The sequence below is a fragment of the Hyperolius riggenbachi genome, chromosome 6 (assembly GCF_040937935.1).
Source record: "Hyperolius riggenbachi isolate aHypRig1 chromosome 6, aHypRig1.pri, whole genome shotgun sequence".
In the NCBI taxonomy this organism is placed as follows: Eukaryota; Metazoa; Chordata; class Amphibia; order Anura; family Hyperoliidae; genus Hyperolius; species Hyperolius riggenbachi.
In genome coordinates this window covers 221,494,830-221,512,400 of record NC_090651.1, presented here as the reverse complement: position 1 = coordinate 221,512,400, position 17,571 = coordinate 221,494,830, and the positions used below count along the sequence as shown (strand labels likewise).

Sequence of the window (17,571 nt, the reverse complement as noted above, 5' to 3'; positions counted from 1 at the left end):
GAGACATACCCTAAAAGACTGGCAGCTGTAATTGCAGCAAAAGGTGGTTCTACAAAGAATTGACTCCGGGGGCCGAATAATTACGCACACCCCACTTTGCAGTTATTTATTTGTAGAAAATGATTGGAATGATGTATGATTTTCGTTCCACTTCTCACGTGTACACCACTTTGTCTTGGTCTTTCACGTGGAATTCCAATAAAATGGATTCATGTTTGTGGCAGTAATGTGACAAAATGTGGAAAACTTCAAGGGGGCCGAAGACTTTTGCAAGCCACTGTATATTTATAACTCCTTTCACACTATTGAAAAAATAGTATCAGTTTTATTCATTTTGTGTAATACTGTGTTTGTGTGTGTATATATATATATATATATATATATATATGTATATGTAGATATATATTTTATATATATATTTATATTTTTTTTTAAATCAGCCTTTATTAAACAAGAAAGATCAAATACAAATTACAATGTATCAAATTATCTTTGGATGCAGCAGGAAAAACACTTCTTAAAGACAACATACAAGTACATCGTATCGCCAAGTGGCAGTGTGATCGACCTGAAACCCAGGTAAACTCATCATGACTTTAATAAAAGTTCCCCAGTGAAAGGTGAAGTACTCATGTGAGACACTACAAAACCCATTAAATAAGAATAATAGTTCTAACTGCAAAGCCTTCTATCTACTACTAAGACCGCCCAATATCCTGTCCTGGATTAAAGAAAAATCTGGTAGTCCAGGGGTGTCCAACCATCCTGCCCAAATCCTCTCATATTTATGTAAGGGCTCTTTCACATTAGGGCAGATTTTCTGTGTTTCAACGCAAAGGGTAAAGTTTGCGTTACCCAAGGTGAAATGAAAGTCCATAGACTTTCATTTTAGCTTTCACATATAACGCTGCGTTTTTGTGCGTTGCGTTACACTGCACCCAGGCGCAGTTTTTCGGCCAACGCTAGCTTTATGCGTTACAATGTTAGTCAATGTAAAACGCACACTATGCGCGTTTTTAATCCGTTAACGCAGGCAATCAGTCCCAGAATGCAACAGAGGAACAATGTAGAAAGTTGACAACTAAAAGAAAAAAAAATTACCTGCGTTTTTCTATGTGCAGTAACGCATTGAAAACGGATTAAAAACGCACACTCACTGCAGTGCAACGCATATCAAAACACAGTAAAAGGCATACAACAAAACGTATGCTTTGAGCGTTCTCCAACGCAAGCTCTGATGTGAAAGAGCCCTAAAGCATTTCTATGCTCATATATAAGTTTTTCCATTTCTAAGTAGGCATTGACCTGTTTAATCCAATCATCAACCGTTCAGGGGTTTGAATCCTTCCATTTTATTAGGATTAGTTTCCTAGCTTGGAATAATAAACAAAGTACCATAATCTGAATATGCTCCTGTAGTTTAGACTCGGGAGACATGCCCAAAATACATACTTGAATAGATCTATTACAGAGATTACAGCGTTGTTTAGAGACTATATCAATAAGACTAACACTGCCACCCAATACCTATGTTATTTAGGGCAACGCCAGAGCATGTGTAACAGGTCTCCATGATCTCTGCAACACCTACGACAAATTGGATCCTCTCTACAATTCATAGAGAAAAGTCGTTTAGGAGTTAGTACATTTCTATATAGGATATTGAGTTGTGATAGTTTCTGAGAGGCTTTAGTAGAGACCAGGGGAACATTTTGGAGGATATTTATCCAGTCCTTAGTTTACAGATCACCCAATTCCTGTGCCTATTTATCATAACAGGTGAGAGGGAACTTCCTCAGAAACAATCCAAGAATCAATGAATAGCATGTTGAAGTGAAGACACTACGCCCACTATATTGACTAATAAAATTAAAAACTGGTGATGGTTGTAAACGTAAAGAGTGCAAAGAGCGTTGCTTTCTGATTGCATGTTTTAATTACATATACTGAAATTGTAATAGTAATGAACTAGGTTTCTGAAGAAGATGGAGAATCTCAGAAAAAGGTTTCACTTCTTCTTCATTCAACACCTGTACCAGTGAGGAAATCCCCTCTCTAACCCACTCCAACAAAAAGGTCAATTGTGACAATTCCTCTAACCGGACCAAAGCATTAAGAGGGGTGTAATTTGTGATCCCCTCAATATCTTGCATAAGGCGCACTCTATTCCAGGTTTTCTGCATAAGAAGGAGAGTGGGTTTCTTTCCACCTTTGAGACCACATATTCCAGCCTCCAAGGCCGCATATATAGATCTAAACTTCAGTACAAAACTTAACAACCTTCTACTTGAATCAAATAGCTCTTCATTCCCCCAGCCCATTAAGTGCTGCAATTGTGAGGCTAAGAAATAAACCCATGGATTGGGTACAGCCAAACCTCCCTCTTCTTTAGAGTATTGAAGAAATTGGAGCTTAATTTTTACTCTACCCTGACCCCAGATAAAGTCCCTGAATATCTTGTCTATAGTTTTGAACAGTTTGAGACGGAGCCATATTGGAGCGTTATGCAGAGCATAGAGCAATTGCGGCATAGTTACCATTTTAAGTAGGTTAATACGGGCTACCGGTGAGCTTAGACCATATCTTAAGTTTTTGCCGAATTTTGGTAAGTAAGGGGGTTATGTTAAGCGTTTCATATGACCCAATGTCTGCCGATATCACTATACCTAAGTATCTAAAGGAGCACACTTTTTGTATTTGAGCGCAGGAGCTTGGTAGTACGGCATCTGCCTTATAAAGGAGCAATAGAGATGACTTGTCCGAATTACAATAAGGCCAGAGTATCTACCAAATGACGATAAGGTAAGCATTACATTTTTTTAAAGAATCATCAGTATCTTGCAAAAACAGCAATGTATCGTCGGCATATAAAGCAACTTTTTCCTCTATATGCCCATATCTAAAACCCTTGATCAACCTATTAGATCTTAATAACTCTGCGAGCGGTTCTATGGCTATTGCGAACAGCAGAGGTGACAAGGGGCACCCCTGCCTCGTGCCCCTTCCCAAACTAAAAATCAAAGACATTGAGTCATTAACCCGAAGGTGTGCTACAGGGGCTTTATAAAGGATTTTTATCCATCTACAAAAGGATGGTCCAAATTGCATCATTTCCAGCACCCTAATTAAATATTGCCACTCCACACTGTCGAAGGCCTTGGCAATGTTAAGAGATGATAGAGCTCTCTCCCCGTGGTTATCAGCCTGTACTTGCATATTTAGAAAAGTGCGCCTAATATTAATGGCTGTGGATTTTGCGGGTATAAATCCCGATTGATTAGATTTGATTATAGTTGTGATTACTTTGCCTAATCTATTCGCCAATACCTTTGACAGTATCTCAATGTCAGCATTCAAGAGGGATATGGGCCTATATGAGTCAGTTTTAAGGACATCTTTCCTGGGCTTTGGAAGCAATATAATAGCCGCTTCGGCCATTGATTTAGGTAATGTGCCAGTTTCAAATGTTTCATTAAACACTTCCAGTTGGTGGAGGAGAAGAGATTCAGAATAACACTTATATAGCTCAATCGGCAATCCGCCACAGCCTGGGGCCTTGTTACCTAGAAATGCGGCTACCGCAATTTCCAACTACTCCAACATAAGTGGAGTATCCAACATGGCTCCATCTTCTTCAGATAGTTTAAGTAGGGATACTGTGTTCAAATAGGATACCAACTCTTCCTGGGTATAATCAACTCTGGATGTATATAAATCTACATAGGAACGATGCAGTTCATTAACTAGCCATATTATCAGATACAACATCGCCCCCTGGAGTCATTAGGGCACTAATGTGATTCATAGGATTCTGTGCTTTAGTGATAATTGAAAGCAAATGACCCGTTTGATCCCCTTGCTCGAAGAATGCTTGTTTGAGGAAGAACCTCTTATGCTTTGCTTTATCTAATACATAATCATTTAAAAAGTCCTGAGCCTGAACCCATGTGACTTTCTTTGCCTCAGTAGGATCCAAAATAAAGGCAGCTTCTGATTCCATTACCTTTTTGGTCAAAAGCATATGTCTCTCCCTTGTTCCAGACCTGATTTTATTGATTTCACACACAAAATTTCCCCTCAGAAATGCCTTAAAGACCTCCCATGAATTCCCATGTGCAGATGGGTCATTATTATAGTCAAAGAACATTCTGATTTCTTGTAGAATTTGTGAATGAGTATTTACAAGGGTAAGCCAAAATGGGTTTAATTTCCAGGACATTGTAGGCTAATACAACTTCAACGGGTTAAGTAAAGTAACCTTAATAGGAGAGTGATCTGAAAGAGACCTTACTAAGTATTCTACCTGACCCACTAGGGGTGAGAGCGCCTGATTTCCAATTGCCATGTCTATCCTAGAGAGAGACATATGCGTCCTACTGAAACACGAATAAACATATTCTTTAAGGTACCCAGCGCGCCAAATAACTATCAGTGTCAGCTCCTCGAAAAGTTTGGCTAAAGAAGAAGGCTGTTTGTCTAATAATCTTGACTGAAATCTGTCCAGGTGCTGATCCAAGTACATGTTATAATCCCCAATCCATAGTAATGGAATATGCATCTTATCCTGCAATAGTTCAATGATTGGTTGCAAGCTGGAAGGGGAGAAAAGGGGTGGAACGTAGATGGCTACTACAATACATTCTATTGAGTTGAAGTAGCCATGTACTATGATAAATCTGCCTTCAGCGTCCATGTGCGATTGAATCAATTGAAATTGGAGCTTTGCATGGATAAGTATAGATACACCCCTGGAGTATGACATATGGGTTGAATGGAATGCTACAGAAATCCATTTTTTGGAGAGCCATGACAGACTCTGTTTGGTTAAGTGTGTCTCTTGTAAACAAAAAATTGCAGGGCCTTGCTTTTGTAAAGAAGAGGGTACTGACTGGCGTTTGTTGTAATTAGCTAAGCCTCTCACATTCCAGCTTAAAACAGAAAAATCAGCCATTAATTAAGACTAGTGTATCACAAACGGGAATGATAAACGATCACACTGTATTTTATCAAGGTATCCACTGCTGCAAACTAAGACAAAGACTCTAAACAATAACATAAAACAGAAACAGAACTTAGTAGTAAGCCCCCCCCCCCCCCCCCCAACTCAAACAAGTCACAGCAGTCATTGCACAACTCTTCAATAGGTGCAAGTAAACTTCTGGCCGTGAGATCTTATTGTCTTTTCCTGACCTTTAGGGGGGATAAAATGTACTCTTTACTTATCGCTGAGTGCAGCAAAAAACGTTGAACCTTTGCACTAAATATAATTATCTAGTGGAAAAGATCGTGTGGGAACAGAAAGTTATAACATCTCTGCTCCTTTTCTTCACCTGAAGCAGATAGTTATACAGAGATAATAAAATGATCCCGTATATGCGGCAAAATTTGTAGAACAGGATAAAAAATAGAATATAATTAACCAATAAGGAGAAACAGTTCCTATAGATGTGCATGTACCTATGACATATTCCTTATGCTATAAAATAATGAGAAAAACTGCGTAAGTACTACAGCAAATAACTGTACAGAGAGAGAGTAACTGGTAGAAGGTGGAACGTGTATAGATAAAATCCAGCCTGTAGTGTGCTTGGCTGGCAAGGAAAATATTGAGCATTATCAGCTTGTGACTTCTGTTGGAGATGTTGCTCATTCTCATCCAACCACTGCATGGCTTCCTTTGGAGATAAGAAAAAGTGGGCCTCATTCTGAGCAATGACTGTCAACTTGGAAGGATATAACAGCATATTGAAGGCTCAGCTTTTGTAGGCGTTTTATCACATCATAAAACTTTGCTCTCTGTTTTTGTACTTCAGCTGAGAGAAGTCAGGATAAAACGATACTTTATGATCTCCATACTGAATGTTGCCTTTCAATCTTGCCTGCTTTAGAATAGCTTCACGATCTTGATAATGAAGTAACTTAGCCAGTATCGGTCTAGATGCCGCACCTGGTTTAGGAGGATGTGCGGGGACTCGGTGTGCCCTTTCGATAGCGGATAACTTAGAAAATGACTCTGCTCCAAACACCTCTATCAGCCATTTTTCAATAAATGCAGTAGGATTCAATTTCTCCACCTTCTCTGGAAGTCCTACTATGCGGACATTATTTCTGCGGAGTCTATTTTCCATGGCGTCAGACTTGTCAGTATTAGCTATAGCATGTTTGATGACTTTCTGCAGATCTCTTACAGCTGGGGCTACTGTGTCTTCAATGTCACTGACACGTTTTTCTAAAGCAGTGGTTCTTTCTCTAACCTTCGACATATCCTGTCTCAAAAGCCCCAACTCTTCTTTTATACCTCCAGTCTGCTAAGAGAGGGAGATAATGGCCGCATTACATGTTTGAACAGCAGCTAGAATCTCACTGAGCGAGGGTTCTTTTTTGTGTTCATCATTATTGGGGACATCAACAGCCATGTTTTCCTCCACCGCAGCAGGTACTTCTGCTTCAGAAGCAGTTTCCCACACCACATCTGCGGTGTCTGCGCTCTGTCTGCTCCCCCTCCGCTATTCCCCAGTCTGCCCTTTGCTGCTCCGCATCAGACAATTCGTTCCCTCTCACCGTTTTGCTGTCCTTGTGCGCGTATTTCTCTAGGCGAGCTGCTACCTCCTCCGGCTGCGGCCCAAGTTTACGTGAGCGCGTCTGTCGGGAGTCAGCAGTGGCGCCATCTTGCTTCTTTGCCACTTCGGCTAGGCCTTTCTCCTCCTTGTTCTCCGCTCTCAGCATGGTTGTCTCTGAGATCTCTGAACACCGCCTCCAGGAGCACAAATTCTTTCTCTGCACAGTGATGCCCGAAAACGAGTATAGATTGCCGCTATACAGGATCAGTTTATAGGATCACAGTGGGAGCTTTGTGAGACGCGTGTGCTCACATTGCCGGCCACGCCCCATATATATATATATATATATATATATATATATATATATATATATATACAGTGGCTTGCAAAAGTATTCGGCCCCCTTGAAGTTTTCCACATTCTGTCACATTACTGCCACAAACCTGAATCAATTTTATTGGAATTTCACCTGAAAGACCAATACAAAGTGGTGTACATGTGAGAAAAGGAACGAAAATCATACATGATTCCAAACATTTTTTACAAATCAATAACTGCAAAGTGCGATGTGCGTAATTATTCAGCCCCCTTTGGTCTGAGTGCAGTCAGTTGCCCATAGACATTGCCTGATGGGTGCTAATGACTAAATAGAGTGCACCTGTGTGTAATCTAATGTCAGTACAAATACAGCTGCTCTGTGACGGCCTCAGAGGTTGTCTAAGAGAATATTGGGAGCAACAACACTATGAAGTCCAAAGAACACACCAGACAGGTCAGGGATAAAGTTATTGAGAAATTTAAAGCAGGCTTAGGCTACAAAACGATTTCCAAAGCCTTGAACATCCCACGGAGCACTGTTCAAGCGATCATTCAGAAATGGAAGGAATATGGCACAACTATAAAGCTACCAAGACAAGGATGTGTATCTAAACTCACAGGCCAAACAAGGAGAGCGCTGATCAGAAATGCAGTCAAGAGGCCCATGGTGACTCTGGATGAGCTGCAGAGATCTACAGCTCAGGTGGGGGAATCTGTCCATAGGACAACTATTAGTTGTGCACTGCACAAAGTTGGCTCTTATGGAAGAGTGAAAAGACGAAAGCCATTGTTAACAGAAAAGCATAAGAAGTTCTGTTTGCAGTTTGCCACAAGCCATGTGGGGGACACAGCAAACATGTGGAAGAAGGTGCTCTGGTCAGATGAGACAAAAATGGAACTTTTTGGCCAAAATGCAAAACGCTATGTGTAGCAGAAAACTAACACTGCACATCGCTCAGAACACACCATCCCCTCTGTCAAATATGGTGGTGGCAGCATCATGCTCTGGAGTTGCTTCACTTCAGCAGGGACAGGGACTCTGGTCAAAGCTGATGGGAAGCTGGATGGAGCCAAATATAGGGAAATCTTGGAAGAAAACCTCTTGGAGTCTGCAAAAGACTTGAGACTGGGGTGGAGGACAACAACCCTAAAGATAAAGCCAGGGCAACAATGGAATGGTTTAAAACAAAACATATCCATGTGTTAGAACGGCCCAGTCAAAGTCCAGATCTAAATCCAATCGAGAATCTGTGGCAAGATCTGAAAACTGCTGTTCACAAACGCTGTCCATCTAATCTGACTGATCTGGAGCTGTTTTGCAAAGAAGAATGGGCAAGGATTTCAGTCTCTAGATGTGTAAAGCTGGTAGAGACATACCCTAAAAGACTGGCAGCTGTAATTGCAGCAAAAGGTGGTTCTACAAAGTATTGACTCAGGGGGCTGAATAATTACGCACACCCCACTTTGCAGTTATTGATTTGTAAAAAATGTTTGGAATCATGTATGATTTTCGTTCCACTTCTCACGTGTACACCACTTTGTATTGGTCTTTCACGTGGAATTCCAATAACATTGATTCATGTTTGTGGCAGTAATGTGACAAAATGTGGAAAACTTCAAGGGGGCTGAATACTTTTGCAAGCCACTGTGTATGTATGTATGTATATATATATATATATATATATATATATATATATATATATATATATATAATGTAGTGTATTTTTAAATAAGGTTCTAAGCTGCAGTGGACAATGTAAAACTTGAAGAATTCTTGATTTCCGTACAGTATTTCCTCTGATGGTCTTGAGCATGCTGTATTGCCATCAATGGAGATAGAGACGACAAAACAATATCGGCATAAGCTTCAAGAGCTATCAGCTTCCTGGGCCTTGTACTTCCGCATTCAAAATACAGCCATGCTTGTACATGACAGGCAGGGCCGGATTTAAGACAAGGCCACATAGGCCATGGCCTAGGGCACCACAGGATTAAGTACGGGTGGGCAGCAGGCTATACTGGGGGAGGAGGAAGGGTCACCTGGCTACCAGTACTGGAGGGAAGGGGGTCATCAGGCTATTTGGAAGAGGCAGGAGTGCTTCTTATACTAGAGGGAAGGGGGGTAAGGAGTCATCAGGCTACCTTTACTGGATGAATGGGGGGGGGGGGTTCATTAGGCTGTCTAAATTGGAGGAGTTGAGGGAAGGGTTATCTGTCTACCTATACTGGGGGGAGGTCATGTGGCTGCCTTTAATAGAGGTAAGGGTCAACAGGGTACCTATAATGGAGGAAGGGAGAAAGGTTCTCTGGCTACCTATACTGGGGGGGTCATGTGGCTACCTAAACTGAAGGGGGCGGCTGCTGACAGTGGCCTTGGGCGGTAAAGAGTACAAATCCGGCCCTGATGACAGGAAGCATGGCCACAAATTAGAAGAGGGTCCTGCCCAGTGGTGGTGGGGTCTAGGCAGATATAGGAAAGCCTTTGGACTATCCAGAGCCTTCCCTCTACCTGGCTGAGTATGTAACTTTTTTCTTTTTTTTTAAATGACAAGTTTGAGTTAAACTTAAAAACTCCTGATATTTTTTTACTTTTCAAATAAGTTATTAATAGTGAAGCTTATAGAAGCAATGCTTGCATTGTTTTGTTGCTTGTGTAAACAAAGGTAAAATTGCACTATGAGCTTACTGCAATCTTACCGTATTTTAGTACATCACCCTCAATATCTGTTTAGTTTTCTAGTCTATGGGCCTTATGCAATTCACTTTTTCACCTGAGTTTTCTCCTATGTGATATTTTTACAACTTGTAAATACAAAGCCTTTAACACCCCCAGCAAGCAAATAAATACTCAAAATAAATTTGACAGTACCTTTTCACCTACTTCCCGGTACTTTTTTTAGTTGAAAACTGCTGGAAAGTTATTTTAAATCGAAGGTGAAACATGATCTCCTAGGAGAAAACTCAGGTGAGAAAGTGAATTGCATATGGCCCCATGTTATTTTGGTTCTTCTTACTCATAGCTAAATAACCGAATGCTTCAAATATATACATCATGGTTCTGTGTACCTACCCATTCACAAGCAGATCATATTGTGGGAATGCTGCTGCTCCAGGAGTGGCATAAATCCTCTTCACGTTGAGGTTAAAAGTGCTGATATCCAGATTTTCTACTCTTACTGAAATATATACTGTATCATCCACATATAATAGGGCGGTGTCTGATAGTAGAGTGGTAAATGAGCTATCTGTATAAGCTGCTATGTTCAGTGCAAACTGACCATTTATTCCAGGGACATCTATTGTTGTGGACCTGAAAAAAATACAGCATGAAGTCAGTTTGTTTGCAAAGAAGTATGTGTTCATCTAGAGATATCACTGTTAGAAACTGTCTCATAGGTTGTTAACAGTACAATCTATAGCGGAATGAAACCCAGCATTTCTTCTTTGATCTAATACATTATATACAGCATATTATATACAACCAGCATTTTTTTTTGCAGAACAGCATTCAAAGGGTTAAACACAGGACTTTGAAGCTCCCTGCTGGGAAAGCTGGAGGGAAATCTAGACACTGAACTGGAGATAATGTTATCTTGTGTTTACTTAATTGTATCAAGTGAGGAATGTAAATCAGAAAGCATTTCTGCTTGCATTAGAAGATGAATAAAGCAGTTATGAATAAAATGCAACGTCAGCTCTAAGAGCAAAAAAAGTGTACTTTGAAAACTTGTAATTTCTAAATAAATAATAATACTTATGCTCAAACGCAAATATGATAACCGTATGGCTTATAAAAAGTAGGAAAATGTGTTTTTATTAAATATTATGTCAGGGTTTTATACCGCTTTAAATACATGGGGCCTGAAGAACAGGAATGGCAGACACTATACATAACAGTCATTGTTTTTCTCTACTTTCACTAATAATCTACTTTAAATTGTTTTTGAAATGTGTATACACTCACCTAAAGGATTATTAGGAACACCTGTTCAATTTCTCATTAATGCCGTTATCTAATCAACCAATCACATGGCAGTTGCTGCAATGCATTTAGGGGTGTGGTCTTGGTCAAGATAATCTCCTGAACTCCAAACTGAATGTCAGAATGGGAAAGAAAGGTGATTTAACCACTTGAGGACCCTGGGCTTTAACCCCCTTAAGGACCAGGCACTTTTTTTTTTCATTCAGACCACTGCAGCTTTCACGGTTTATTCCTCACTCATAAAACCTACCACCTAAATGAATTTTGGCTCCTTTTCTTGTCACTAATAAAGCTTTCTTTTGGTGCTATTTGATTGCTGCTGCGATTTTTACTTTTTATTATATTCATCAAAAAAGACATGAATTTTGGCAAAAAATGATTTTTTTAACTTTCTGTGCTGACATTTTTCAAATAAAGTAAATTGTCTGTATACATGCAGCGCGAAAAATGTGGACAAACATGTTTTTGATGAAAAAAAACCCTTTTAGCCTATATTTATTGGTTTGGGTAAAAGTTATAGCATTTACAAACTATGGTGCAAAAAGTGAATTTTCCCATTTTCAAGCATCTATGACTTTTCTGACCCCCTGTCATGTTTCATGAGGGGCTAGAATTCCAGGATAGTATAAATACCCCCCAAATTACCCTATTATGGAAAGAAGACATCCCAAAGTATTCACTGAGAGGCATAGTGAGTTCATAGAAGATATTATTTTTTGTCACAAGTAAGCGGAAAATCACACTTTGTGACCCAAAAAAAAAAAAAAAAAAGTTTCCATTTCTTCTAACTTGCGACAAAAAAAAATGAAATCTGCCACGGACTCACCATGCACCTCTCTGAATACCTTGAAGTGTCTACTTTCCAAAATGGGGTCATTTGTGGGGTGTGTTTACTGTCCTGGCATTTTGGGGGGTGCCTAATTGTAAGCACCCCTGTAAAGCCTAAAGGTGCTCATTGGACTTTGGACCCCTTAGCGCAGTTAGGCTGCAAAAAAGTGCCACACATGTGGTATTGACGTACTCAGGAGAAGTAGTACAATGTGTTTTGAGGTGTATTTTTACACATACCCATGCTGGGTGGGAGAAATATCTCTGTAAATGACAATTTTTTGATTTTTTTTTACACACAATTGTCCATTTACAGAGAGATTTCTCCCACTCAGCATGGGTATGTGTAAAAATACACCCCAAAACACATTGTACTACTTCTCCCGAGTACGGTCCAATGAGTACCTTTAAGATTTCACAGGTCATTTTGTGGAATTTGATTTCCAGACTACTCCTCACGGTTTAGGGCCCCTAAAATGCCAGGGCAGTATAGGAACCCTGCAAATGACCCCATTTTAGAAAGAAGACACCCCAAGGTATTCCGTTGGGAGTATGGTGAGTTCATAGAAGATTTTATTTTTTGTCACAAGTTAGAGGAAATTGATTTGTATTGTTTTTTTTCACAAAGTGTCACTTTCCGCTAACTTGTGACAAAAAATAAAATCTTCTATGAACTCACCATAGTCCTAACAGAATACCTTGGGGTGTCTTCTTTCTAAAATGGGGTCATTTGTGGGGTTTCTATACTGCCCTGGCATTTTAGGGGCCCTAAACCATGAGGAGTAGTCTGGAAATCAAATGCCGCAAAATGACCTGTGAAATCCTAAAGGTACTCATTGGACTTTGGGCACCTTAGCACAGTTAGGGTGCAAAAAAAGTGCCACACATGTGGTATCGCCGTACTCGGGAGAAGTAGTATAATGTGTTTTGGGGTGTATTTTTACACATACCCATGCTGGGTGGGAGAAATATCTCTGTAAATGACAATCTTTTGATTTTTTTTACACACAATTGTCTATTTACAGAGATATTTCTCCCACCCAGCATGGGTATGTGTAAAAATACACCCCAAAACACATTGTACTACTTCTCCCGAGTACGGCGATACCACATGTGTGGCACTTTTTTGCACCCTAACTGCGCTAAGGGGCCCAAAGTTCAATGAGTACCTTTAGGATTTCACAGGTCATTTTTGTTTCAAGACTACTCCTCACGGTTTAGGGCCCCTAAAATGCCAGGGCAGTATAGGAACCGCACTAATGACCCCATTTTAGAAAAAAGACACCCCAAGGTATTCCGTTAGGAGTATGGTGAGTTCATAGAAGATTTTATTTTGTCACAAGTTAGCGGAAATTGATTTTAATTGTTTTTTTTTCACAAAGTGTCATTTTCCGCTAACTTGTGACAAAAAATAAAATCTTCTATGAACTCACAATACTCCTAACGGAATACCTTTGGGTGTCTTCTTTCTAGAATGGGGTCATTTGTGGGGTTCCTATACTGCCCTGGCATTTTAGGGGCTCTAAACCGTGAGGAGTAGTCTTGAAACCAACAATGTTGCAAAATGACCTGTGAAATCCTAAAGGTACTCATTGGACGTTGGGCCCCTTAGCGCACATAGGGTGTAAAAACGTGCCACACATGTGGTACCGCCGTACTCAGGAGAAGTAGTATAATGTGTTTTGGGGTGTATTTTTACACATACCCATGCTGGGTGGGAGAAATATCTCTGTAAATGACAATCTTTTGATTTTTTTTTACACACAATTGTCCATTTACAGAGAGATTTCTCCCACCTAGCATGGTTATGTGTAAAAATACACCACAAAACACATTATACTACTTCTCCTGAGTATGGCGGTACCACATGTGTGACACTTTTTTGCAGCCTAGGTGCGCTAAGGGGCCCAACGTCCTATTCACAGGTCCTTTTGAGGCATTTGTTTTGTAGACTACTCCTCACGGTTTAGGGCCCCTAAAATGCCAGGGCAGTATAGGAACCCCACAAGTGACCCCATTTTAGAAAGAAGACACCCCAAGGTATTCCGTTAGGAGTATGGTGAGTTCATAGAAGATTTTATTTTTTGTCACAAGTTAGTGAAAAATGACACTTTGTGAAAAAAAAACAATAAAAATCAATTTCCGCTAACTTTTGACAAAAAATAAAATCTTCTATGAACTCGTCATACACCTAACAGAATACCTTGGGGTGTCTTTTTTTCTAAAATGGGGTCACTTGTGGGGTTCCTATACCGCCCTGGCATTTTACGGGCCCAAAACCGTGAGTAGTCTGGAAACCAAATGTCTCAAAATGACTGTTCAGGGGTATAAGCATCTGAAAATTTTGATGACAGGTGGTCTATGAGGGGGCGAATTTTGTGGAACTGGTCATAAGCAGGGTGGCCTTTTAGATGACAGGTTGTATTGGGCCTGATCTGATGGATAGTAGTGCTAGGGGGTGACAGGAGGTGATTGATGGGTGTCTCAGGGGGTGGTTAGAGGGGAAAATAGATGCAATCAATGCACTGGAGAGGTGATCGGAAGGGGGTCTGAGGGGGATCTGAGGGTTTGGCCGAGGGATCAGGAGCCCACACGGGGCAAATTAGGGCCTGATCTGATGGGTAGGTGTGCTAGGGGTGACAGGAGGTGATTGATGGGTGTCTCAAGGTGTGATTAGAGGGGGGAATAGATGCAAGCAGTGCACTGGCGAGGTGATCAGGGCTGGGGTCTGAGGGCGTTCTGAGGGTGTGGGCGGGTGATTGAGTGCCCTAGGGGCAGATAGGGGTCTAATCTGATGGGTAGCAGTGACAGGGGGTGATTGATGGGTAATTAGTGGGTGTTTGGAGGAGAGAACAGATGTAAACACTGCACTTGGGAGGTGATCTGATGTCGGATCTGCGGGTGATCTACTGGTGTGGGTGGGTGATCAGATTGCCCGCAAGGGGCAGGTTAGGGGCTGATTGATGGGTGGCAGTGACAGGGGGTGATTGATGGGTGGCAGTGACAGGGGGTGATTGATGGGTGATTGACAGGTGATTGACAGGTGATCAGTGGGTTATTACAGGGAAGGACAGAAGTAAATAATGCCCTGGCGAATTGATAAGGGGGGGGGGTCTGAGGGCAATCTGAGCGTGTTGGCGGGTGATTGGGTGCCCGCAAGGGGCAGATTAGGGTCTGATCTGATGGGTAACAGTGACAGGTGGTGATAGGGGGTGATTGATGGGTGATTGATGGGTAATTAGTGGGTGTTTAGAGGAGAGAATAGATGTAAACACTGCGCTTGGGTGGTGATCTGATGTCGGATCTGCGGGCGATCTATTGGTGTGGGTGGGTGATCAGATTGCCCGCAAGGGGCAGGTTAGGGGCTGATTGATGGGTGGCAGTGACAGGGGGTGATTGATGGGTGGCAGTGACAGGGGGTGATTGATGGGTGATTGACAGGTGATCAGTGGGTTATTACAGGGAAGGACAGATGTAAATAATGCCCTGGCGAATTGATAAGGGGGGGTCTGAGGGCAATCTGAGCGTGTAGGCGGGTGATTGGGTGCCCGCAAGGGGCAGATTAGGGTCTGATCTGATGGGTAACAGTGACAGGTGGTGATAGGGGGTGATTGATGGGTGATTGATGGGTAATTAGTGGGTGTTTAGAGGAGAGAATAGATGTAAACACTGCGCTTGGGTGGTGATCTGATGTCGGATTTGCGGGCGATCTATTGGTGTGGGTGGGTGATCAGATTGCCCGCAAGGGGCAGGTTAGGGGCTGATTGATGGGTGGCAGTGACAGGGGGTGATTGATGGGTGATTGACAGGTGATTGACAGGTGATCAGGGGGGATAGATGCATACAGTACATGGGGGGGGGGTCTGGGGAGAATCTGAGGGGTGGGGGGGTGATCAGGAGGGAGCAGGAGGCAGGGGGGATAAAAAAAAATAGCGTTGACAGATAGTGACAGGGAGTGATTGATGGGTGATTAGGGGGGTGATTGGGTGTAAACATGGGTCTGGGTGGTGGGCAGGGGGGGTCTGAGGGGTGCTGTGGGTGATCAGGGGGCGGGGGGGGGAAATCAGTGTGCTTGATGCAGACTAGGGTGGCTGCAGCCTGCCCTGGTTGTCCCTCGGACACTGGGACCACCAGGGCAGGAGGCAGCCTGTATAATACACTTTGTAAACATTACAAACTGTATTATACACTTTGTATGCGGCGATCGTCGGGTTAACATCCCGCCGGCGCTTCCGTATGGCCGGCGGGATGTTGCGGCGGGTGAGCGGAGCCAGGCGGCGGAGGATCGCGTCACGTATGACGCGAGCGCTCCGCCCATGCCCTTACAAGGACCGCCGCCTCTGTGGGTGAGCTGGTCCTTGCGGGCTCCACTTCCCGGCCGCCGCTGTGCGTTAGGCGGTCGAGAAGTGGTTAAGCTATTTTGAGCATGGCATGGTCATTGGTGCCAGATGGGCCGGTCTGAGTATTTCACAATCTGCTCAGTTATAGGGATTTTGACGCAAAACCATTTCTAGGATTTACAAAGAATGGTGTGAAAAGGGAAAAACATATGGGTATGCTGCAGTCCTGCGGGTGAAAATGACTTGTTGATGCTAGAGGTCAGAGGAGAATGGGCTGACTGATTCAAGCTGATAGAAGAGCAACGTTGGCTGAAATAACCACTCGTTGCAACCGAGGTATGCAGCAAAGCATTTGTGAAGCCACAACACACACAACCTTGAGGCGGATGGGCTACAATAGCAGAAGACCCCACCGGGTAGCACTCATCTCCACTACAAATAAGGAAAAAAAGGGTACAATTTGCACAAGCTCACCAAAATTGGACAATTGAAGAATGGAAAAATGTTGCCTGGTTTGACGAGTCTCAATAGAGTCAGAATTTGGTGTAAACAGAATGAGAACATGGATCCATCATGCATTGTTACCACTGTGCAGGCTGGTGGTGGTGTAATGGTGTGAGGGATGTTTTCTTGGCACACTTAAGGCCTCTTAGTGCCAATTGGGCATCGTTTAAATGCCACGGGCTACCTGAGCAATGTTTCTGATCATGACCACCATGTACCCATCCTCTGATGGCTATTTCCAGCAGGATAATGCACCATGTCACAAAGCTCGAATCATTTCAAATTGGTTTCTTGAACATGACAATGAGCATGGGCGTCCGCACATATGGCAAATTTGGGCGTCTGCTCGACCCTGGCCGCCCGCTGCCCCCCCTGGCCACGTGCCCGTGCGGCCAGCAGGAGGGGAGCAGCACAGAGAAGAGGAAGAGCTATGTGCACAGCGGGGAAGGGCGGACGTCTCCCCCCCCCCTTCCCTCACCTTGGGGCTCTCCCTCGCTCTCCCCTCCGGAACGAAGTGTTGTGCAGCGGCTGGCAGCGGGCGGAACTTACCTCCGTCTCGCTCCAAGCGCTGGAAGTTCTGGTGCCACTGCTCTGGTCTGGACATATACCCTTGACTACATAAACTGGGGTCATCTATACCCCTGACTACATATACTGGGGTCATCTATACCCCTGCCTGCATATACTGGGGACATATACCCCTGCCTACATATACTGGGCACATATACCCCTGACTACATATACTGGGCACATATACCCCTAGCTACATATACTGGGCACATATACCCCTGACTACATATACTGGGGTCAGGGCAGCCATCAGGGGGGGGACAACTGACACTAGAGTGAGGGGCCCAGGGCCACCAGGGGGCCCAGGTCATTCCCCTACATCACGGTCGTGGCATTAAAAAGGACATACGAGGCGAGAACATCATAAAAAATAAATATCTTGTAAAATGTCAATGATGCTGCTGGGAGGTGGTCTGTGCTTGAATTTAGGCTGTGGTTGCCTCTGAATGGCAACTAAACACTGTGTTCC

At 42.8% G+C, this 17,571-nt stretch overlaps 1 protein-coding gene across 4 annotated transcripts in view; it reads right to left on the bottom strand.

The window, feature by feature from the left end:
• LOC137522654 (pancreatic secretory granule membrane major glycoprotein GP2-like) overlaps nt 1–17,571 on the bottom strand; it is an 83,380-nt gene that overhangs the window by 18,226 nt on the left and 47,583 nt on the right. For all 4 annotated transcript variants that reach the window (XR_011022382.1, XR_011022384.1, XR_011022383.1 and 1 more), the window contains exon 6: nt 9,949–10,188. Coding sequence is in view for 1 of the 4 variants with exons in the window: in XM_068242726.1 (XP_068098827.1) it covers nt 9,949–10,188 (240 nt within the window). In the remaining 3 variants the exon portion in view is untranslated. The remainder of the gene's footprint in view (nt 1–9,948; nt 10,189–17,571) is intronic.